General features: G+C 44.9%; 1 protein-coding gene and 1 pseudogene across 1 annotated transcript; one reads left to right on the top strand and one right to left on the bottom strand.

Moving 5' to 3' along the window:
- Positions 1 to 545: 545 nt before the first annotated feature.
- Positions 546 to 3,745, top strand: LOC130489746 (zinc finger protein 239-like). The gene is made up of 2 exons (XM_056863573.1): positions 546 to 645; positions 2,706 to 3,745. Exons 1-2 carry the CDS (start codon positions 546 to 548, stop codon positions 3,713 to 3,715), a joined length of 1,110 nt encoding a protein of 369 aa, XP_056719551.1. The 3' UTR covers positions 3,716 to 3,745.
- A 147-nt stretch (positions 3,746 to 3,892) lies between these two features.
- Positions 3,893 to 17,502, bottom strand: LOC130489651 (zinc finger protein 436-like; annotated as a pseudogene).
- Positions 17,503 to 23,901: the final 6,399 nt, after the last annotated feature.

Below are 23,901 nucleotides of genomic sequence, written 5' to 3'. Positions count from 1 at the left end.
TTAGGGTATTAATCTGGTGATTTGCGGGGGAAATTATTTTTGATAACTTTTTAGTTATTTATTTTTAAAGTTGGAAGTCAGCATGGCCGGGTAGCACATGCTTTGAATACCAAATATGAATAAATAAAGACTTATCGCTGCTTTCCTAAAGAGGTATTTTGCTTCGTTGCCATTGCAGGTGCCAAGGTCTTTCCAAGAGACGCTCGGGAATGCCCCCAAGGCTGAGCAGGCCCTGTTGGACGCCGAGCAGTGGCAGCTGTATAGAGAAGCCAAGCAGGACAGCGATGGAGAAGCTAGTTCTTTGGGTGGGTAATTCCTCCTTCACTTAAGGTATATGTGGCTAACCATGGTCTTCAGCTCTTCTCAATAAATATAATTGATCTGCCAGGGTCCTGCCAAACCAGGGCTTTACAAAGGGCTTTACAAGCCCATCAGCCTCTGTGCCCCTTTAGGAAGAGCTGTTCCTTAGTAGTGTGGGTTGCTACTGAAATGGCTCTGACTGAGATGGCCCAGGCTAGTCCGAAGAGAGAGTGGGGTTCCTTGACATGATTTGTGGCCTCAGCACGAGAGAATTTAATTCGCTGTCTTATGAAAACCATGACCTGGATGTCCCAGGCAAGCCCGATACCAAATCTCAAAAGCTAAGTAGGGTCGGCCTTGGTTGGTATTTGGATGGGAGGCCACTGAGGGAGTCTAAGGTTGCTATGCAGAGGCAAGCTGTGGCAAACCACTGCTGTTAGTCTCTGGCCTTGAAACCCCACAGGGTCTCCATGGGCCAGCCACAACTTGATGGCACTTTCCACCACCACCAACTTTGAAAAAGAGAAGAAGAAGAAGAGTTGGTTTTTATATGCCGACTTTCCTACTTAAGGAAGACTCAAACTGGTTTACAACCACCTTCCCTTCCCCTCCCTTCCCCACAACAGACACCCTGTGAGGTAGGGGGCTGAGAGAGCTGTAACTAGCCCAAGGTCACCCAGCTGGCTTTGTGTGTAGGAGTGGGGAAACCAACCCGGTTCTCCAGATCAGAGTCCACCACTCCAAACCACCGCACTGGTAGTCACTGAGAGCCAGCACGGTGTATTGGTTAAGAGTGTCAGACTAGTGTCTGGAAGACCCAGTCTCAAAACCCCATTTGTGCCGCAGAAGCTTGCTGGTCCTTGGTCCAGTCACACTCTCTCAGCCTAACCCACCTCACAGGGTTGTCAGGAGGATAAAATGAAGGAGAGGAGAATGATGTGAGCCACTCTGGATACCCATTGGGAAGAAAGACATGGTATAAATAAATAAATATAAATAAATAAATAGCCCCCCCAGGAATGTGTCAGAGACTCATGTGCTTTCCAGAGGGCAAAGCCAAGAGTGCCTTCCTCAGGGACCTTGATTGCCACACAGGCGCAGTTGAGGAGAATGACAGGCCTTTCCACATGTGGATCCCTGTGATGGTCTTTATGAATAAGAAGTAACACCTTGAATTGAGTGAGGAAGCAAACGGGGAGCTGTTTTTAGAAGTTTCACAGCTGGCTTGAGAGGCCCGCCACGCCTGAAGTCTTCTGAGGCCAGGGTTGAAAGGCACGCTGCTCCTAACTCATAGCAGCGGGTTGGATCCTGTGATCCACAGGGGCAAGGACTGTGGGATCTTTTCCAGATTCCCCTCCCCCCACAGTCTTTTCCAGCGCTGGGAAAATTTATTCCCAATGACCCCATGTAGAGTTGCCATCCTCCAGGTGGGGGCAGGAGATCTCCTGGTTTTACAACTGATCTCCAGAATACAAAGGTCAGCTCCCCTGGAGCAAAGGGCTGCTTTCGAGGGTGGACTCTATGGCGTCATTACCCTACTCTCTCCCACAAATTCTCCAGGAATTTTCCAACCTGAAGTTGGCAGCCCTAGTCTGTGAGACCAATGAGGACTGGAACTGTCAAGGTCTGTGTTGTCTAGAATGGCACCATCTCTCCAGGGTCTCAGGCCTTTTCCATCACCTACTGCCCGATTCTTTGGTTGATGCTGAGGATTGAACCTGGGCCCTTCTGCATGTCAAGCAGATGTTCTACCCCTGACCCACAGCCCCCCCCCCCCGCCACTTCAGTGCCCTGGATAGCTCTTTCCCCTCTTTTTGACCTAACACACTGTTTGATTGAACGCACATCATTAGAAGCCTGGCATGAAATACAAGGTGGGAGATGTGAGCCATGTTCTAGTGTACATGGAATAAATGTTTTTCCAAGAAGCCACATAAGACAATAAGGGCTTGTATGTATTTTCTACCTTGTATTATGAAATTAAATTGTTAGGATGAGTACTATATTACAATTTCATGTCTGGTCCTAGTTTGGTCCTACTTTGGTCACTGTATGGTTATACATCAACTGTGTATGTGTTTTATGTATTTATTTATTGTGAATTACTCGCCTACTATATAGGCCCTGTGTTTTTTACTATGCACCATATTAAATTTTATATATTTGTAATTTTAGTGTTATTCAGTTCAACCTTTTCGGTTTGGATAGCTCTTTCCTCTGCCCATAACCGCCAAAAGCAGAGACAAATGGATATTTACACAGGACTGTGGCAGCAAGAATATGTGAAGTCCCTGCCCTTCACAAATATTCCCCTCACCCACCAAATCAGTTCAACATAAGTTATTTCTTTCTAGTCCCAGACATAACCAGAGTTTCTTTCTCTTTCTCTCTCTGCTTAATTCCAGTAGGTGAGGGATGGCCCAGTGAGAATGAGGAGGAGAAGCCTCCTCCACCGAAAAATGCAGAGAAAGTGGAACCGTCTGGGGCGTTTGGAGAGGGGCAATTCCTGTCCCCGGAGCAGCTAGAATCTTTTGAAAATCAACACAAATTGGAAAATCAGCAAGACAACCCGTTGGGGGATGGAGACTGTAAGCCGGTCCCTTGCCGGGGGGTTGGCCGGAAGCGGGGCGAAGCCACTGCCCAGTCACGAGTTCACAAGGACCGGCGGAAAAAGGTGTGCACCGAGTGCGGGAAGTCATTTGGCCGGAGCTCCGACCTGCTCAAGCACCGGAGGACCCACACTGGGGAGAAACCCTTCCAGTGTCTCCACTGCGGGAGGAGCTTCAGCGACCGCTCCAATCTCATCGCGCACCGACGAATCCACGCTGACCAAAAACCGTACCAGTGCTTGGACTGTGGGAAAAGCTTTTGCCAGAACTCCTACCTCATCCGCCACCGAAGGATCCACACGGGGGAGAAACCATACAAGTGCTCGTACTGCGGCAAAGGCTTCAGCGACAGCTCGAACCTGGTGGTGCACAAGAGGACCCATACGGCCAGCGACAAGCCGTACCGGTGCCCCGACTGTGGACGAAAGTTCAGCGAACCCTCACTCCTCAGCAGGCACCAGCGGATGCACGCGAAGGAGCGGCCGTACAATTGCTCGGACTGCGGGAAGACCTTCCGCCACCGTTCGGATCTCATCCGCCATCGGAGGACCCACACAGGAGAGAAGCCGTTCAAATGCCTGGATTGTGGGAAATGCTTTAGCCAGAGATCCCACTGCAGTACACACGAGAGGAGGCACACCAGGCAGAAGCTGTACCAGCAGTGCTCAGAGGTCGGGAAGAGCTTTGGAGCCACTGAGATTGGACTCCCCGCAAAGGAGGAAGTTGCCGAAACTGGTCAAAAACTTGCTGCCCAGAAGGTTGGGCACATGTGTGTCCTCCTTCACACAGAGTGGGGTTACCTATAGCCAAGCCGGTTAACATCAACTCGCATAGGGCGAGTAAGCATTAGCCCTAGACTCCCTGCAAAGGAGGAATTTGCTGAAACTGGTCAAAAACCCGCTGCCATGAAAGTTGGGCATTTGTGTGTCCTCCTTCACACTGAGTGGGGTTACCTATAGCCAAGCCAGTAAACATCAACTCGCCTAGGGCGAGTAACCATTAGCCCTGGACCCCCTGCAAAGGAGGAAGTTGCCGAAACTGGTCAAAAACTTGCTGCCCGGAAGGTTGGGCGCATGTGTGTCCTCCTTCACACTGAGTGGGGTTACCTATAGCCAAGCTGGTAAACATCAACTCACCAAGGACGAGTAAGCATTAGCTGTGGCCGATTTGACAGGGAAGCTTTACAAAAGCAGAGTGGGGTGGTTTTAATTTTGTTTCCTTTCTCTCCGCAGGTGACTAACAATCTGCCTGCCAACGTGTAACTCTTAAATTTGTTTTTCATTTTGAGCCATTAACTTCTTTGCACTCCCAAAGTGCCAAAGCTAGCACTTGATGAGGAGCTCAACATCATGAAGACTTTTACAAAAATAAGTCTCTAGTGTTCATGGGTACAGAGATATGTTGGAAAGTACATAGGCAATATCTGGTGGCATGTTGGAAGAGAGAGCTGCAGCAGTGTGTGTGTGTGGAAGGGCCTTTGAAGAGGCTTTTCAAAATTCAGGGGGTTGTAACATCCGTCCCCATGACTGCTACCAAAATGGAATAAATTATGCCAAATCACCAAACATTGCATGGTTTACATAATTTATACAGCTTGAGGAATTTGGCTTTCCCCATGGTGGAATGTAGATTATTTTGGCATGCCATTCTCTGTCTGTGTGTTTTTATTGAGTACGGAATGTACACTCCCCTGATCTGGAGGGGAACAATAAGAAGGCGCTCAATAAAGTTTCTTTAACCCTTAAGCCTTATTACAATGAAACATGGGAGCCGTGACACACTGTGTGGTAGAGAATAGGTCTATCAGTGGCTACTAGCCATGGCGACTAAAAGGAACCTCCACATTCAGAGGCAGTCAACCTGTGAACCAGAGTGCCAGGTGGCAACATCAGGGAAAGGCCTCAGCCTCTATGCCCTGTTGTTGGATTTCCTTTCCTTTTCCTTTTATCCCTTAGAAGCTCCTTGATCAATTGATCTTGAGCAGTTGTTGGATTTCCAGAGGAACTGTTTGGCCACTGTGTGAGATGGTTTAGTGGACTAGAGGACCACAGGTCTGATGCAGGAGGACATAAGCGGACTCTAATCTGGTGAACCGGGTTTGTTTTCCCCGCTCCACGTGAAGCCTGCTGGATGACCTTGGGCTAGTCACGGTTCTCTCAGAACTCTCTCAGCCCCTCCCACCTCACAAGGTGCTTGTGGGAAGAGGAAGGGAAGGCGATTGTAATCCAGGCTCCTTAACGGTAGAGTAAATCAGGCCCTGACCTAGATGGCCCAGGCTAGCCTGATCTCGTCAGATCTCAGAAGCTAAGCAGGGTCAGCCCTGGTTAGTATTTGGATGGGAGACCACCAAGGAATACCAGGGTTGCTGTGCAGAGGAAGGCATTCTTTAAATACAGGTGTGGGGAGCGTTTGTGTGTCCAGTTTGGTCGGGGCAACAGCGGGGATTGGGTGCCATAAAACCATTCCCCTGCCGGGGGTTGTGTGTGTGTATACAGTGCCGTTAAGTTGCAGCTGACTTATGGTGACCCCCTCATAGGGTTTTCAAGGCAAGAGACTAACAGGTGGTTTGCCATTGCCTGCCTCTGCATAGCAACCCTAACCCTTAGTGGTCTCCCATCCAAGTACTAACCAGGACCAACCGTGGTTAGTTTCTGAGATCTGAGGAGATCAGGCTAGCCTGGGTCATCCAGGTCAGGGGCCTGGGGTTGGCCTGCTTAAAAAAAAAAGAGAGAAAGACTGGCTGGGATTTCGTATTTCTTCCACTACTGCAGGACAATCACTTTGGGATTGATTTTAGTGTCCCGGTGGCTGGCAGAGAAAGTGTATCCCCCAGCCGGTATGTGTGCTTCTCATTTTTGTTACCCAGTCTTATCGCAGCCTTATCTGAAGAAATGAGCTGTGACTCATGAGAGCTCATACCCAGCCAGAAAGCTTGTTAGTCTTTAAGCTGTTACTGGGCTCTTGCTCTTTTCTACTGTTTCAGCCTTGTTCTTTTCCCGAAGCCAAACATTGAATCAAAAGGAACTGCAGTTCCTTTTGGGAACTGTCGTTCAAGCCATTCAGTTCCAAACATGTGTGGACATGATTAATCCCACTCATTTCACAGGTGCAAAAGCAGCAAGATGTGATTTTAAATTATGTGTGATTTGCTCACGACACACAACCCTCGACCAGGGTAAGCCAACTGAATATGATTTTTTTGGGGGTATAAGCAGAGGATAAACCTCCGTAGAGTTGCCAGACCATTCCTGGCAACTGGCGGGAGCTTTTTACAGCGTTGTCTGCACTGTGACATCACTTCCAAGGGAAACCCAGAAGCGATGACATAGAGCTCTAGGAATTGCCAGGAAAAACCATGGCAAAATATTGTCGAAGGCTTTCACAGTCAGAGTTCATTGGTTCTTGTAGGTTATCTGGGCTGTGTAACCGTGGTCTTGGTATTTTCTTTCCTGACGTTTTGCCAGCAGCTGTGGCAGGCATCTTCAGAGGAGTAACACTGAAGGACAGTGTCGAGAGACACTGTCCTTCAGTGTTCCTCCTCTGAAGATGCTGGCCACAGCTGCTGACGAAACGTCAGGAAAGAAAATACCAAGACCACGGTTACACAGCCCGGATAACCTACAAGAACCAAAAAACCATGGCGTTTCTGGCAATTCCTAGAGCTACCCAACATCACTTCAGGGATTTCGCCAGAAGTGATGTTGTGGCACAGATGCCATCAACAACACCCCCTCACCGCTGCTGCTGCTGCCCACAGTGGCAGCAGGAAACAAGGGCTACTTGCAAGAGCGGCGCCCCCCCCCATGGCACCCCTACCAGCCAACAGGGTTCCAATACAAAATGCGGGAAATGCCATTTGCTCCGAACTGTGAGCAGATCCTCCAGGCGATCGGATACCAAATGAATGTTGCAAACAAGGGAAGTTCAGTGCTGTTTGCCGTTATTGCCGAGTTGGCTGCATTTCTTTTGGGAACTGATCTGCTTGAGAGAGAAGTGGCCGCCTGCTCCCTAGCTAAGTTGAATTATGTGTTCTACTTAGGGTTGCCACCCTTGTCAGGCCTGGCCCCAGTGAACAAAGCCTTAAAGGCCAAAATTGGCAGGGAAAGGGATCAGCCCTCCCCGTCTTTTACTGATGGAAACTCCAAGCCTAGAATCTGTAGTGTCCTAGTGAGGAAATCCCTTGCCTAAAGCTAGAGTCGCTCCTATTATCATTTTTGTATTAAAAAAAACAAAAACCAACCTATGTTTTTATTTTATTTTATATTTGTTATTTCAATATATTGTTCACAGCTCCAGTCACTGGATTTAAGTATCCAAAGATCTGGCTGACTTCGCTATTGGAATATACATTTATTTATCTATTTGCTTTATTGTGACTACCTCTATGCAACCCTTTGAGCAAACCGCTCTAGAAAGCTGAAAGGACAGATTCTGTGCCTCACTGGCAAGATTATACATCTTAAAGTATTAACCATGCAAGCATCACTCCAATGTCACTGCTCAGGACTAATTGTAGACTGTGGGAAAGGGAAGTGGGGCATCTGCCCACTTTTCCTTCTCGGCTTATTTTACGGTTGCCAACCTCCAGGCTGAGACACTGATCCCCTGGAGAAAATAGCTCATATAGAGGGCAGAATCTATGGTGGCATACCCTACTGAGGTCCCTCCCCAAACACCACCTTCCTCAGCTCCACCCCCAAATCTCTAGGAATTTCCCCACCAAGAATTGGCAACTTAGTTCTCTTACCTCTAAGGAGCGATCTTGAGGTATAGCCATACCACATTCTGTTCTCTAAAATTGCCTTGAGGGTATGGAAAATATTCTGGCTGGGCTCACTGGTTTGAGCCATGTAGAGGATTTCCTATTCATTGGCTGTGTTGCTAAGAGAAGACTTTGTTGTGGGTTGTGTGGCATGGTTTGGGGAGGAGGTATTCCTCCCTCTCAGATGTGCATGGGAGGGAGTCGGGCTTTATGGATTCAGTTCTTCCCTGATCAAAAGTTCTTCTTGGCATGTTGTTCTAGGGGTACAACTGGAAAGCTAATGTAGCAACTCTGGAGAAGCTAAGCACCTGTATATCCAGTCTGAGTTTGGCTGGGCGCCCCCCTGAGAATCAGGGCTGGATTAACCATTAAACAAAACACATGCTTAGGGTGTCAAGGGAAGGGGGGGCACCACCGAAATTTTCCATTGCCAGATTTACCATGGACCATATGGTGCAAAACTGCAAATGGTGCAGCTCAACCAAAGTCTACAAAAAGGGGCCCCTACAATAAACAAACAAACAAAAATTACATACATACAGTGACTCAAAAACAAACAAACCCAAAACTGAACATCACAATTTTTACTCTTATCTTTAAACAAAAACAAACACACACACATAAGGATGAATAAAATGTGGGAGCTGAGAGTAATCACACTAGGCTCAATATATTATTTTTTGATGGTTTATTGTTGTTTATATTTTGAATTACATATATATGGGGGGCACCAAGATCTTTTAAGTGCTTAGGTTAGGGACTCTAAAGGTCTTAATCCAGCCTTGCTGAGAATGCTGCCTACTCCTGCATTGATATGAGGGATGGACTAGATGACCTCTAAGAATACTTTCAACTCTCTGTTTCTAACCCTGCTATTGTCTGAAGAACTGCCCGCATAGGAGCGTGGTCAGTAATACATGAAGTGGAATCATACTCGATTCTGCTGACGTGCAAGCAGGGTTATAGCTGAGCATATGAGGGGGCATGTTTATAGGGTGACAGCACAAAATATAGTGAATAGCATTTATTAAAGGGATATGCAGAAATACACAATATAAGAGCAGTGAACAAGAAGGACAAAACTAATAAAAAGGTAAATAACTAACCCAGGCACATTTACAAGCATTGATTCTCTAAATCCAAATGTTAACCTGACAAGATTTAGACCAATCAGAGTTTCAAAGTCAAAAACAGGTGTTCTGACCAACCTGGCCCACCTAGAATCAAGAGGTGTCCCAAAGAGAGGTGTCATCCAGAACAGATTCAGATTTATTAATACAGCATACTCCCGTAAAACACTTGTATCGTTTGTACAAAGATAAACACATTACAAACAAAATTACAAAAATTACAAACCAAAAACATGAGTAATTAAGATTTCCAAATAGTTTATAATAAATTACATCCAGAACAGGCTAAGACTAGAATGAAGGATCTTTCTTTATGCCCAATGACCTGTGTTGGTAGGATTCTAGTCGAACCAGAAAAAGAAAAAAGATGCCCGGTGACAGCTTTTTGTCTTGTAAAGCTCCTACAGGTTTCGCTATACAAACTTCATCAGGGGAATCAGCTTCTTTGTGCTGACCCTCTCCACAGCTATTGAGTTGTGTAATTGCATCAGGAAAACAGGGTATACAGTTCTATGGTAGCAGGATACACAGAAAATAATAAAAGCTGACTATCTACTAGCTGAAGTCCTAATATAGCACAGTTGGTTACTGAGGCAAGTAATTTGCAGAGCTTAATAAACGTGTCCTTCTAGTAGCAAGGAGGAGGAAGGGGATAAGGTTGAAAGAATATTGTTTTAATTGGGTACACTTATGGAGAAAGCTGGCCCTAACCTCCTGATCTCTACAACCAAGCACGGAGCCATATCCACGGAACTGTCCAGGGAATTTTCCCTCCTGTACCAGATTCACAGCGGAACTTCATGAACTAACTTAGCTGGTCTGAAAACTTGTCCTTGAAAAAAGAGGCAGCTGGGAGGAAGTGCAGTCTGCACCTGCAGAATGTCCGGGAAAAACTTGAAGCTGGAAAATTCCTTCAGGATGGATTTTCTCTTGACACCCCCCTATTCTCTCTTAAAAAACACTCCCCCACCTTTTATCCAAGGGAATCCATTTGTTTTGCTTTTAATTGCTTGTTTGGTTCAGGTATTTTAGTTGTGAGCTCCCTTGAGCAGCTGTCTGGAGGGGAGGCATATTTTCTAAATAAAGCAACAAATAATTTTCTAATGAGAGGGGATCTCAGTGTCTAGTTTCTGCCAGTTTTTCCAGTCTGCCCAAGTGACTTAATTCCCCTGTCCCATGCCTGGGACCCTAGAATTAATCCGCTTTTGAGGTAGCCCGCAGCAAGCATGGGTAGGACTCTGGCATACAGTAAATAATGCCAATTAAAGTGTTAGGCTTTATTAAAGAGTAGGTTTTTCCCCTATGTGAATTTGTCAATGAGCAGTAAAGGTGATGTAAAGAGCCAGCATGGTGTAATGGTTAAGGGCAGTGGACTCTAATCTGGAGAACCGGGTTGATGTCCCCACTCCTACACATACAGATTTCTGGGTGACCTTGGGCCAACCACAATTCTCTCAGAACTCTTTCAGTCCCACCTACCTCACAAGGTGTCTGTTGTGGGGAGAGGAAGGGAAGGAAATTGTAAACTGGTTTTACTCTACTTAAAAGGTCAAGAAATTCAGCATATAAAAACCAGCTCTTCTTCTTCTAAGGCTGTGAGAAAAGCCGTTTCCACATTATAGGACATTTAAGTGTTATCTCCACTGTGTTCGTATGTTGATGCGCAGTAAGACTGGCACTCTGAACAAATTCCACACACCAAGCATTTCTATGGTTTCTCCCGGGTGTGCGTATGTTGATGGGAAGTAAGTGTGCTATTCTGAGCAAAGCTCTTTCCACACTTTAGGCATTTATAAGGTTTCTCCCCTGTGTGGATTTGTTGATGGCGAGTAAGGTCTCCCTTCCAAGCAAAGTTCTTTCCACACTCTAAGCATTGATATGGTTTCTCCCCAGTGTGGATTCGTCGATGGGCAGTAAGATGGGTACTCTGAGCAAAGTTCCTTCCACATTCCAAGCATTTATATGGTTTCTCCCCTGTATGTATTCGTCGATGGGGGGCAAGTTTTCCACTCCTAGCAAAGCTCTTTCCACAGTCCAAGCATTTATATGGTTTCTCCCCAGTGTGGATTCGTCGATGAGCAGTAAGCATGTCACTTTGAGCAAAGCTCTTTCCACAGTCCAAGCATTTATATGGTTTCTCCCCAGTGTGGATTCGTCGATGAGCAGAAAGTTTTCCACTTTGAACAAAGCTCTTTCCACACTCCAAGCATTTATATGGTTTCTCCCCGGTATGTGTACGTCGATGGGCATTAAGACTGCCACTCTCAGAAAAGCTTTTTCCACAGTCCAAGCATTTATATGGTTTCTCCCCAGTATGTGTACGTTGATGGGCAGTAAGAGTGGCACTCTGAACAAAGCTCTTTCCACACTCCAAGCATTTATATGGTTTCTCCCCTGTGTGGATTCTTTGATGGCAAACAAGTTCTCCCTTCCAAGCAAAGCTCCTTCCACACAGCAAGCACTGATGTGGTTTCTCCCCTGTGTGGATTCGTCGATGAGCAGTCAACATGTCCCCCCGAGCAAAGCTTTTTCCACACTCTAAGCATTTATATGGTCTCTCCCCTGTGTGGACACGTCGATGGGCAGTAAGATTGGCACTATATGTAAAGCACTTTCCACAGTCCAAGCATGTATGTGGTTTCTCTTTTGTGTGGATACGTTGATGGGAAGTAAGGTTGTCACTTCGAGCAAAGCTCTTTCCACACTCCAAGCATTTATGTGGTTTCTCCACTGTGTGAATATGTTGATGGGAAGTAAGTTTGTCACTCCGAGCAAAGTCTTTCCCACACTCCAAGCATTTATATGGTTTCTCCCCAGTGTGGATACGTTGATGGGCAGTAAGGTTGTCACTTCGAGCAAAGCTTTTTCCACACTCTAAGCATTCATGTGGTTTCTCCCCTATGTGGATTCTCCAGGGTGTATCAAACATTTGATACTCAGCAACCTGAGGAGAAGAGGATTCATTTCCCCTACTCCACTCTGTTCCAGTGTCACTTCTCTGGTGCCTTTCTTCCAATGGTAACTGTTGTGGTTCTTCCTTGTACTCATTCTGAGGAATATCAGCCTCTGGAATAAAGAGAAAAGACTATCAGGGAAAGAAGTGCATTAATGGTACTTAATAATGAAAAGGGAGACAAATCCTGCCACATATTAATCAGATTTTGATTCTTCCTTGGAGGGTAGTTCCATCAGAGGCAAAGTGGAACCTTTAGAGAAGATATTGTAATGAAAAATTCCCTCCTGCATCCTATTAGAGAATCGGTACCAAACAACTGTTAAGGCTTTGCCTGTGCAAAACTAATTAGCAGCAGAGTTCTCCAGGATTTATCTTATTAAAGGAGATTTACATTCTCTAACTCTGATAATATAAAAGAGTAAGGGGTTGACTTCAGCTCTCTGAACTATAAACCAGCAAACAGAACATAAACTGTTTATGTACATAAACTTTTATGTTTACATAAAAGTTTATCTTTTATTGAGAAAAGATTCTTTTTATTGACCAAGACAGAAAAAATATAGGCATGAAAAAGTTAAGCCTAGAATCACTTTGAAGATTAATGTTAAAATTATTAAAGTTCCTATCATTTCTCTAAATCGAATCTATTACAATGTGGTGAGAGCTAGATATCTGATTGGTTATAACTATTAGATAAGCAACGTAAGTGCAAATAAGCTGATCAAGCAGATTCGTATGGGGTACATCTGATATAACAAGATAAGAAGGCCAATCTCAGCTCTTACCCTCTATTAAAGAGCAATTAATATAACTTTTTTCTATAACTGTTTCAACTAAATGTCCAGGATGAGAGGAGTTCTAAGCAACAGAGTTCATTGACAGTTGAAAAGTGTGTGAACCCTCAGACAACTTGCAAACTCAGCAAGAAAAGAGGAGTGATATCATTGATAGCTGGATCAATTGGAGCACCTTCAGTGGTGCTGGTTATTACCTTTAAGGCCAGAAATGGGGACCGTGTACCTGAGGGCCTGCCTTCTGCCATACTGTCCTCCACTCAGTTAAGGTCCATCTCCCAAGCCCTGCTCTCTGTGCCCCTACATACAGAGGTAGCTGATCACCAGAGATGGGACATTTTCTGTGGTGGTCCCTCCAAGGCACCCCTGCAGCCTACCTTATTCTTTTTGAAGAATCAGGCCAAAACATGTCTTTTCAATCAGAACTTAACTTACTGGGTTTTGTCTTTTTAACTGTTTTATGGTCTGCTTCTCTCTTAAGGATTGTTCTGTTTTTATGTCCCGGGCTTCTTTAAATTTTAATGTTGATGATTTGTGTAGTGTTTAAGGTTTTAGGGAATTGTTGATTTTTGCAAGCTACCTCAAACAACAATCTGGAGAGGCAAGTAATGTGTAAAAAATCTTTGGCCAAACTGAAGTGGAAACAAGCCAGTCCTATGTCCCTTGCTTTAGCTACTCTTTCACATTTCAGAACTCTTTCATAGACATTATCTGGCAGTTTCTGCTTGAGAAACCACTCAGTTCTCCAATGAATAATATTTAGTCCAAAGAAGTCCTACCCTATTACAGCAGACGAGTAAGAACTACAGTAAGTAGATACCTGCAAATTTCTTTCTATCTTCTGAGTCTTGGATAAGTGGATCTCCTGCTTCTTCCAATGTGAATATAGAATGAGGTTTGAGAAGCAGAAGTTCTTCTTTGTGGGAAAGAAATAGACCAGTTACTTCCAGACATTCCAAAAACGAAGTACTGTCTAAAATCTCCCCCCTCAAGTTGAAGTAGAAACAAGCCAGCCTTTTCCTCCCCACTTTACCTTTAATCTTTCACAGATATTCTCTAGCAGTTACCTCTCAAGAAATAACTCCATTCTCCAGTGAAGAATTTTTACTCCAAGAGAAGTCTGACTCACATCCACCACACAAACAAGCAGATACCTGCAAATCTCTTTCTTTCTTCTGGGTCTTGGACAAGAGGGTCTCCTTCTTCCTGCACTGTTGATATGGAATGAGGTTTGAGAAGCAGAAGTCCTTCTTTGGGAGAAAGAAATAGACCAGTTACTCCCAGACATTCCAACTCTAAAAAATATTCAGATTTTAAACCAAGCTGTCTGAATCTCAGTCCCTCTTAATGGCAAAAAGAAAGAATGCCAAATTTTTAAACTCCACAAAAATATATGCAACAGAAGGGAAAGGTGCTAGTGTTTGGATCCACAGTTATCTATCTGCTGATGCTGCTAATGGCCCAACATGGAGAAGAAAGGAACAGGGAACTTCTGCACAGCACTGGCCTTAGACCAGACACAACCACCAGGACACAGTATCTTAGCCCCCTTCAAAGGCACACAAGATCCAGCATCCCAGTCTCTCACCATCTAATGTCGCTCTGATGAAGGGCTGTTGTCGAAGGGCTCCTCTCCCTTTGAAGAGACCCCACAATCCTCCCAGGACAGGATAAGGTGGTGATGGATCTCCAAATCAGTGAACTCTTACTAACAATCCCAAACTTGTTTAAAAAATGTTTAAATCTGATTTCTCTATGTAGGATTTTTTTTTTAAATCTCACCCTTCCTTGAGGAGGCTCAGAATAGCCCATGAGGTGGTCCAGTCAAAAAGCCTATATTTTGGGTGTCTGCCACTTGGCTTTCCATGTCTGCTCCAAAATAGAAAGGGGAAGAAAAACTTCAACCCAGAAAGACTAGGTAACCAAGAAGGTTGACATAAAGCCTAATACCACAATGTTAAGGGTTAAAGGTATAGGTAGTCCCCTGTGCACACATTGGGTCATTACTGACCCATAGGGTGATGTCATTTCACAACGTTTCCTAGGCGGACTATGTTTACAGGGTGGTTTACCACTGCCTTCTCCAGTCATCTACACTTTACCCCCAGCAAGCTGGGTGCTCATTTTACCCACCTCGGAAGAATGGAAGGCTGAGTTGACCTTGAGCCAGCTACCTGAAACCGACCTCCATAAGGATAAAACTCAGGTCAAGAGCAGAGCATTGACTGCAGTACTGCAGCTTACCACTCTGAACCATTGGGCTCCCTTCTTAAGTGTTACGTGTGATAACAAAACTTCAATATGTTACAAATGGCGAAATTTTTTTTATTAAAACAAAACATATTTCAGTCAATAGACCTTCCTCTCTATTTCAAATTGTTAAAATGCACACCATAAATATTGTTTAAAATAGGAAATACAGGATTTCTGACCCAGACTAGATAATCCCCCTCCATTCATGGAATAGATGAGAACCTTCAAGAATAATTTTTCAGATGTTGTTATAACTGGTCCAAATATCTCAGTAAGCAAGGTCAGATTGAATCATAGCTCTATAGTGTGTATATCCAAATTCAGGAAGAAAAATATTTTATAGTTAGACCAGTTCTAAAAACAATCGGGAAAGTGATTATTGAAGGCCCTAATTTATTCCATGAATGAAGGGGGATTAACTAGTTAATAAACTGGCTTTCCTTCTTGTGTGTGTCTTAGAGGTAGGTCAGAAATGCTGTATTTTGTATTTTAAACAATTTTACTTTATGGTGTATATTTTAACAATTTGTACTACTGAGGAAGGCCTATTGGCTGAAACACGGTTTAATGGAAAGTTTTTTTATAATTGTATTTATTTATTTATTTAGCGACTTATAGCCCTCCCTCCCCGGCTGAGGCCCGGCTCTGGGTGGGTAACATCATTTAAAATACATTGATAATAGTAAACAATAAAATTAATAAATTCTAAAACAGTAAAATCCTAATTAAAATAACCCTCAAACTCGGAACTCAAGATGCCACCAAATTATACTCATACTGCCCGAGACAAGTGGCAGGTTGCCCCCTCAAGATGACATACAACATAACATAGAAGGGGGGGTAGGGAGGCCAGCAAAGATGATACCCGCGGCTACCCTCATCTATAGGCCTGGCAGAATACCTCAGTCTTACTGGCCCCACGGAACTCTTTAAGTTCCCACAGGGCCCTGATGTCACTAGACAGAGCATTCCACCAGGCCAGTGCCCGGCCAAGAAGGCCTTGGCTCTTGCTTGAGGACAGCCGCATACTCTTAGGGCCAGGGACCACCAGTAGATTATGATCAGATGACCATAAAGATCTTCACGGGGTATACCAGGAGAGGCTGTAATATATTCAAATTTTGTTAATTAATTGCATGTAACCGTTAAGTTTCACTCCCCTAATGATGGTCTCTGTGAAAAGAGTTCTACTACAATCCTTCTTAGAAGGGGCCATTCTGCCTTCATCACCTGTGAATCAAGAGAAAAGGGAGCCTTACCCAGAGAGGCCACATTCTGACGGTTGTCCTCCATGACTTCCTGGTGAAGGCGTCTTTGGTCTGGATCCAGCAGAGCCCACTCCTCCTCAGTGAAATGAACAGACACCTCCTCAAAGGTCACCAGTCCCTGAAAAGAGAGAGACTAAGAAACCCCTCTCTCCTCACAGTAACATAGCAATTATTTCCCTTCTAAGGGCAGTCCAAAAGGACTATGGTTAGATTGCTTGAGCATTCAAACCTTTATCAGATGTCTTCATTTTCTGTCAAGTGAAGGGTGGGGAGGCACCCAAGGGCAAGATCTGCATTTCCATACTTACCTGATCTGGCTTCACGGAAGCTGCTCTGTCACAAAGAGATGGCAAAGAATATATCACTGGTTTCATGGCACCACCTGTGAAGGATAAATAGGTATTTGGAAGACATTCTGTCCTTTTCATTTTTGTTCCTTCAACAATGGGGCAAATATTTGCTCTGTATATGGCTCATGGACATAATGCTGGGTCAGAAATGGACCTCTTGAAAACAGCCTTTATAATCTGTTTTAGCAGCCGATTGCGAACAGATTTTTTGTGTCATGTCAGACACATCCATTTTGACTACCAGCTGGTAACGTTTTTTTTTTTAAAAAAACACATGTTAATACAAAGCCACTTTTGTCCGTTTTCATGTCTTCACTGTACTTCTGAATCACTATAGCGTGGAGTTTGAGATGTCTGAGGCGCTTCTGAAAATGCCGCTCCCCCCCCCCACACACACCTTTTTTCATACTGTGTTCTTTTTGGGTAATTTTTTTTAACATTCTAACTTCTTTGCCACAGTGCTAGACTAGTATAGCAATTTACTGCTATCTTGCCAGCATTCAGACGTTTGCTGAATATTAGCACTGAATTGCTATATTGGTCTAGTGTTATAGCCTACAAGTTGGAATGTTAAAAATATACATGGAAAAGAATGCACCGGGAAAAAGAGCAGGGGAAAAAAGCTGTTTCAAATGGCCAGAAGTCTTCACACATGGCTCATCAACGGATTCAAATATGCTGCATGAAACCCCTGGAGCACAGCATCTTTACCACACAGGACCAGGGGTCATGAAAGCATCCCATGTACATTTAAAAAGGACATCCGTGGAGAAATAAACCCCTTTCAATCTTACCTGGAAAGGTTTCGCCAGCGTCATGACCCTGTGCGATCCGTTCCTGCACCTGAAACAGAAGTGGGGACCCAAGAAATGGGAGAATGATGAGAAAAGAACTAGGAAAGAGGCCAAGGGGAGGTTTTAAAATGTTGGGGTAATCCATGTAGATTTCTAGGGGATCCTTGATCATATCCTGTGCTCCTCTCACCCTCTGGTCCTCTGCTTGGCTCATGAGGAATCCTTCTGCCAGGGCCACCGCCTGGGAACTGGTCTCCGGTCCGCATCCCCTGACCCAGCTCTCCATCTCCGGGGGCAGGACGGCCAGGAACTGCTCCAGGATCACCAGGTCCAGCATCTCCTTCTTGTTGTTCTTTGCTGGCTTCAGCCACTGTTGGCAAAGACGGTGGAGTCGGCTGCAGACCTCTCGAGGGTCCTTGGCTGCCAGGTAGCGGAACTGCCTGAACTGCCAGTGCTGCACATCTGGAGGGAGGTCATCGTCTCCTTGGCTCCTCTGCAGGGTTCCTTCCCAGAGGTCCCGTCTGCTCCCAACCTCAGTGGCAACAGGGTCTTTTCTTGCTTCCAGATCAGCTGAGTCTAGCTCTCCCCCCATCCTTCCTTCCTCTCCAAAGAGCCACCACCTGGACTAGCAGATCACATTCTTCCGCTGCCAGATTCTTCTGTATGACTTCCTGCGAAGCCAAGACTGATTTTTAAAACTGAGATTTTATGTGTGTGTGTGTGTGTGTGTGTGTGTGTGTATACACATACAGACGTATGACATCTGCATCTGAAGAAGTGAGCTCTGATTCATGAAAGCTCATACTAGAATCAAGAGTATTAGAGTTTTGGACTTCTATTTTTGTTTTGCAATGATAGGCAAACACTGAAATGAGTGGATAAGCAGCAGGAGAGGGCAAGTAGTGTAGTGGTTAGAATGTCAGATTAGATCTGGGAGACACAGGTTCAAATCCCCATTCTGCCACGGAAGTCTGCTGGGTGACCTTGGGCCCGTCACATACCCTCTGGCTAACATGCCTTACAGGGTTCTTATGAAGAGAAAGTGGGGAAGGGATTAAGTATTATACCGGAAACAATATTAACTCAGAGATCTTTTTTGATATATGCCGCTACAGCTGCAAGATTGGTTTATGCAGCAAAATGGAAACTTTCAGAGATACCGGATAAGATGGATTGGATAAATAAAATGTTGGAACTAGCAGAAATGGCTAAATTTACGGCATTAGTAAATCAAAAGGAGAATACAGAATTTGTGGGAGAATGGGAGGCATGGACAATATATTGTCAAAATGAATTTAAATTGGGAAGTATTGAAGGTTATGATTTGTTCTAATTCAGTTGATTAAGGTAGAAATATTATTAAGATTAATTATTTAGATTTTAAGAATTGTAATCCGATTTATATATGAAGTATTGTATTGAATTAAAAATTAAATGCAAAGGTGACAATAAAGTTATCAAAAAGATAGAGGAGGAGAGAGGGGACGTCAACGTAAATATATGAATTAATTAGTTATATAGAATAGAGAAATATTGTTTATATCATATAATCATCTTAATGAATATTGGAAACTACTGTAATATAAAAAACAATAAAAAATGTTATAAAAAAAAGAAAGCGGGGAAGGGGAGAATGTTTGAAGATACTTTGTGTCCCCACTGGAGAGAAAAGTAGGGTGTAAATGATACTTAAAAATTACGATGAAGAGCAAGTTCAAGAGAGCAGCAGCAACCTGCAGAGCCTAAATGATTAATGACTCCTCAGGTTCCCGTTTTTTTTCCTGACCTCCCGTCTTCCAGAGATCAAACAGAACAGCTTTCTAAAAAGGTCATCCACAGCTTAACAGAAGTGTTGCTAAAGTATAAAGGACACCCAAAGTGTGCCAAGCCACAGATGTCACCCAGAAACAAACATTTGCTGGCAGAAGTAATATGACAGACTTGCATCTTCCGTCAGCCACAGCCGAGCGGAGAGGGCAACCCTCCAACAATCAAAGCTTATTCTTCCACAGCTGCACAGAAAAAAACCTGCAGGACTTTTGGGACCCCGCCTGCACCACAGCAACCCCGGCCTTATGAAAAGGTTTACAACAAAACGCCCAAAGAGAATCGATTTTGCTAGAGTTGGGAGACAGCAGCTGAATTGGGGTGGCCGGTCTCCCAGGGGGGACCTGGAAAGCTCCCACTGTTACAATTATTCTCCACTTGAGCAAGATCAGAGCCCCCCTGGATAAAATGGCTGCTTTGGAGGGGTGGGCTTTATGGCATTATACCCTGCTGACGTCCCTCCCCTCCTCAAACCCACCCCCCCAAAATCTCCAGGTATTTCCCAACCCGCAGCTGGCAGCCAAATGCACAGAAACAAACAGCAGAATCTGCAGGTATCAGATTGGAGCCCAAGGTGAATCATGTTCAGGATGCTTCACTATGGTGTCTGGGGGGGGGGGGGTGAATCCTGCAGGGATCTTTGCAAAACCCCAAACGCGCCCACCTCTCTGGACTATTCCCCTGTCAAAACCAGGGAGACACTTTGCAAAGGATATATATTCTTTCATGGTTTGCCTGTTTCTCTGAAAGACCCCTGGGCGCTGCCTGCCTCCTCTGCCCCTTGCGCCACCGAGAGAGCCACTCACCACTCATGCAGCACAATGGAGCTGAAAGAGACTGTGGCAAGGGAGGTGGTGGGCTTTGCTCGTGCCACTCTAGGAATCCAGACTCCTTTCATTTAACCCTTGGACTGGCCCTCCGCAGAAGGCAAAGAGGTTCACCCTGCCAGAGGCGGCATCGCTTTACCCTTCAAGCCTCACCCCGAATGCCCTGCAAACTTTAGCAAAGGGAAGGCAGAATGGGAAGGGCCGTGGCTTGTGGCGGGATTTCTGCAAATTCTCTCCCTTGACCTCTTTAATGTTTGGACTCCTCTGCCTGCTACTTACCAAAGCAAAGCCAGAGGGTGTAATAGGAAACCACCAACCATGTTCTTCGGACAGTCTCAGACCACACATGCATAGCAGTACAGCATATCGGTTTATTGAACTTACAAAGGTTGTAAGGCATAGAGAAGAAGAGTACTTAGACAGATTTAACAATACCCCACGTAGAGACTGATACACAGACAGGCAACAATTAGCAAAGTATTGTCGAAGGCTTTCACGGTCAGAGTTCATTGGTTCTCGTAGGTTATCCGGGCTGTGTGACCGGGGTCTCGGTATTTTCTTTCCTGACGTTTCGCCCGCAGCTGTGGCCGGCATCTTCAGAGGAGTCACACTGAAGGACAGGGTCTCTCAGTGTCAAGTGTGTAGGAAGAGTCAGAGAGGGGTTGGGTTTGAGCTGAGTACTGTCCTGCAGACATAATGTGCTAATCATTGTCCTGTAAGTATCAAGATACTGTACTAATGAGAGTGTGGTATGTTAATATGGAAGCATTGTGTCCTGAAATGATCTGTTAATGTGTGAAATCCAAAGCTAATCTGCATGGCTATTGTTGACTGTAGCCTTTGTTAGTCTGGAGGTTTTTCAGGGCAGGAAGCCAAGCCATTGAGAGACACTGTCCTTCAGTGTGACTCCTCCGAAGATGCCTGCCACAGCTGCTGGCGAAACGTCAGGAAAGAAAATTCCAAGACCACGGTCACACAGCCCGGATAACCTACAAGAACCAATTAGCAAAGTACTTTGGGTCATTCCAAAGGAGAGAGAGAATGCTTTCTCCCTGGGAAGGACAAAGAAAGGATATTTGGACTGTTCATTTATAGAGGAGAGGGTCTCAAATGACCCCTCCCTGTCACATTCTTAGGAAATGGGTTTTCACAAATCATGACTAAAATTGTTTAGAAATATCTTGTTCCATAATCATTCTTTCAGTGTCCGGGTCTGTTAACTGATTGTTCTTTCCATCCATCGCTGTTCCATAACAATCTTCTCCCTTGATTTGTTGTCTGTTTTAATAACCTTGCATAAATTTTGGGCATCTGATGTGTTGTGGGTGATTAACTGCTAGCAATGCAATTTCTTATGACCTTTTAGGTCAGAGTCCTGTTTGGAGCTGATGTCAGCTAAAGGGCTGCTTTTAAAAGGTCAGGTCTTTTTTTGTGTGACTTATAGGTGATAATGGTAAGGTATGCATGTGGTCATTTTCAACCCAAACTCATTTAATATAAAGTAATAATATATTTAATATGAACTAATGTTCAATACTGAAAATTCTCACGACATGGCTCCGTGGCAGAGCATCTCCTTGGCATGCAGAAGGTCCCAGGTTCAATCCCTGGCATCTCCGGTTAAAGAGACTAGGCCAGTAGGTGATGTGCAAGACCTCATGAGACCCTGGAGAGCCGCTGCCCGTCTGAGTTGACATTCAGTACTGACTTTGATGGACCAAGGGTCTGATTCAGTATATGGCAGCTTCATATGTTTATATTGTAATGCCTGAAATCATTATATGCTATGGGAAATGTATTGGAAATGTATGCTTTATGCTCAGTCCGCATATTCGCACTTATAAAGCTGCTAAGCCCAAAGTATAAGGGTTAGCATCTAGCACAATACCACGTGAGAGCACATGTATGTAATTGACATGCAGCCCCAGGTATAAGGGGTAAAGTATTGATCCTTGAAACAGATGCCCTAATGTGTAATCATTTAAGTTAGCATGAGTCTGGCAGAAGCCATTATAAGCTGCCAGAATGAAAGACTACATTGCTTGCCTGGTACGGCCGTTCACCAGTAGAGAAAAACAGCATCTTACCTACACCCTTAGGAATGTGGTCACAAGACCTAATGCTTGCTTAGAGACAGCGTTGACCAATATCTAATACGCTATGCTAATTAAAGTGAAGTAGACAACCAATGTGCAGTAAATCGACGTAATGGTAACACCCCTGACCAGAAGTTATAAACATTGTTGCAATCCTTTGTTAGGGTGTGTGAACTGTCCTGCGCATTTGGGCAGTTCTCACCCGGTATGTATATTGGGCCTAATAAGCAAACTGCTTTGAACTCTCAGCCTCCTACTGTGTTATTGTCATTGGGTATTAATACAATAATGCAAGCATTTCAATACGACCCCCTTTTCCATCCAAGCTGATGCTCATTCTTGCCTCTAAGGAGCGGTCCTGAGGAGGGAGCAGCACAGCCAATGGCTGTTACCGCACTAAGTAATCCCAGCGATGTATTAAGAGTTTGGAAATGTTATAAAAAATACTGTTCACACTTTCTATATATTCCCATTGATGTATTAAGAGTTTGAAACTGTTATAAAAAATACTGTTCGCACTTTGTTTGGCCCCTTTAGCTGGGAAGACGTCTTCCAACCATTTTTTAGCCGTGGCATCCAAAAACCTTTTTAAAGCAATGTTTTTTATAATGTTTCCAAACTCTTGATACATTGCTGGGAATACCTAGCGCAGTAACAGCCAATGTCTGGGAAATGATCTGTGGGGCTCAAATCAGTGAGCCTGGCCAGAAGCTTCTCCACATCCTCCATGTGGTTGTTAGGGATCACAAGATGGTGTTCCCCAGCATGCAGAAAGTGATTGCTCTGCATTCAGTGACTCTACATTACTAAGGTTGCCAAGCTCCAGGTACTAGCTGGAGATCTCTCGCTATTACAACTGATCTCCAGCTGATAGATATCAGTTCCCCTGGAGAAAATGGCCGCTTTGGCCATTGGACTCTATGGCACTGAAGTCCCTCCCCAAACCCTGCCCTCCTCAGGCTCCATCCCCACAAACCTCCCACCAGTGGCTAAGAGGGACCTGGCAACCATAGACATTAGCTTCATCCTCCACTTCAGAAGCTCAGAGGAGAGTTTCTTCTGAGTGGAGTGGCTTGATACGGGGTGAGAGGAGGAAGAGGTGTGACTGCCCCCAGATGCATATGCTGGGCTTCGCTTTCTGTGGATCCCTGCTCTCAACTGTTTGTCATGTTGTTCCAAGGGCATGACTGAGGCTAGGGTTGCCAACCTCCAAGTAATAGCAGAAGATCTCCTGCTATTATAACTGATCTGCAGCCGATAGAGATCAGTTCGCCTGGAGAAAATGGCCACTTTGGCCATTGGACTCCGTGTGTGTGTGTGTGTGTGTGTTAAGTGCCGTCAAGTCGCTTCCGACTCATGGCGACCCTATGAATGAAAGTCCTCCAAAATGTCCTATCTTTGACAGCCTTGCTCAGATCTTGCAAAGTGAAGGCTGTGGCTTCCTTTATTGAGTCCATCCATCTCTTGTTGGGTCTTCCTCTTTTCCTGCTGCCCTCAACTTTTCCTAGCATGACTGTCTTTTCCAGTGACTCTCTTCGTCTCATGACGTGACCAAAATACGATAGCCTCAGTTTAGTCATTTTAGCTTCTAGGGTCAGTTCAGGCTTGATTTGATCTATAACCCACTGATTTGTTTTTTTGGCAGTGGCCATTGGACTCTATGGCATTTAAACCCCTCCCCTCCCAAACCCTGCTCTCCTCAGGCTCCACCCCCAAAATCTCCCTCCGATAGCGAAGAGGGACCTGGCAACCCTAACTGAGGCTGATGTAGCAACCCTCAGGAAGCTAAGCAGGCCAGAGTCTGGCTGGGAGGCTTCTTGATACTGCTTTGTAAGCGGCCTGTGCCAGCATTGACCTGAGGTGGGGTTGCCAACCTCCAGGTAGTAGCTGGAGATCTCCTGGGATTACAACTGATCTCCAGCTGATAAAGATCAG

The sequence above is a fragment of the Euleptes europaea genome, chromosome 1 (assembly GCF_029931775.1).
Source record: "Euleptes europaea isolate rEulEur1 chromosome 1, rEulEur1.hap1, whole genome shotgun sequence".
In the NCBI taxonomy this organism is placed as follows: Eukaryota; Metazoa; Chordata; class Lepidosauria; order Squamata; family Sphaerodactylidae; genus Euleptes; species Euleptes europaea.
The sequence above is the reverse complement of the archived record's forward strand: the minus strand, read 5'-3'. Positions and strand labels throughout refer to the sequence as shown.

Coding starts and splice junctions, on each gene's coding strand:
- LOC130489746 (XM_056863573.1), top strand. CDS start 546: ATGATTTGTGGCCTCAGCACGAGAGAATTTAATTCGCTGTCTTATGAA. Junction 646..2,705: donor TACCAAATCTCAAAAGCTAA/GTAGGGTCGGCC, acceptor GCTTAATTCCAG/TAGGTGAGGGATGGCCCAGT.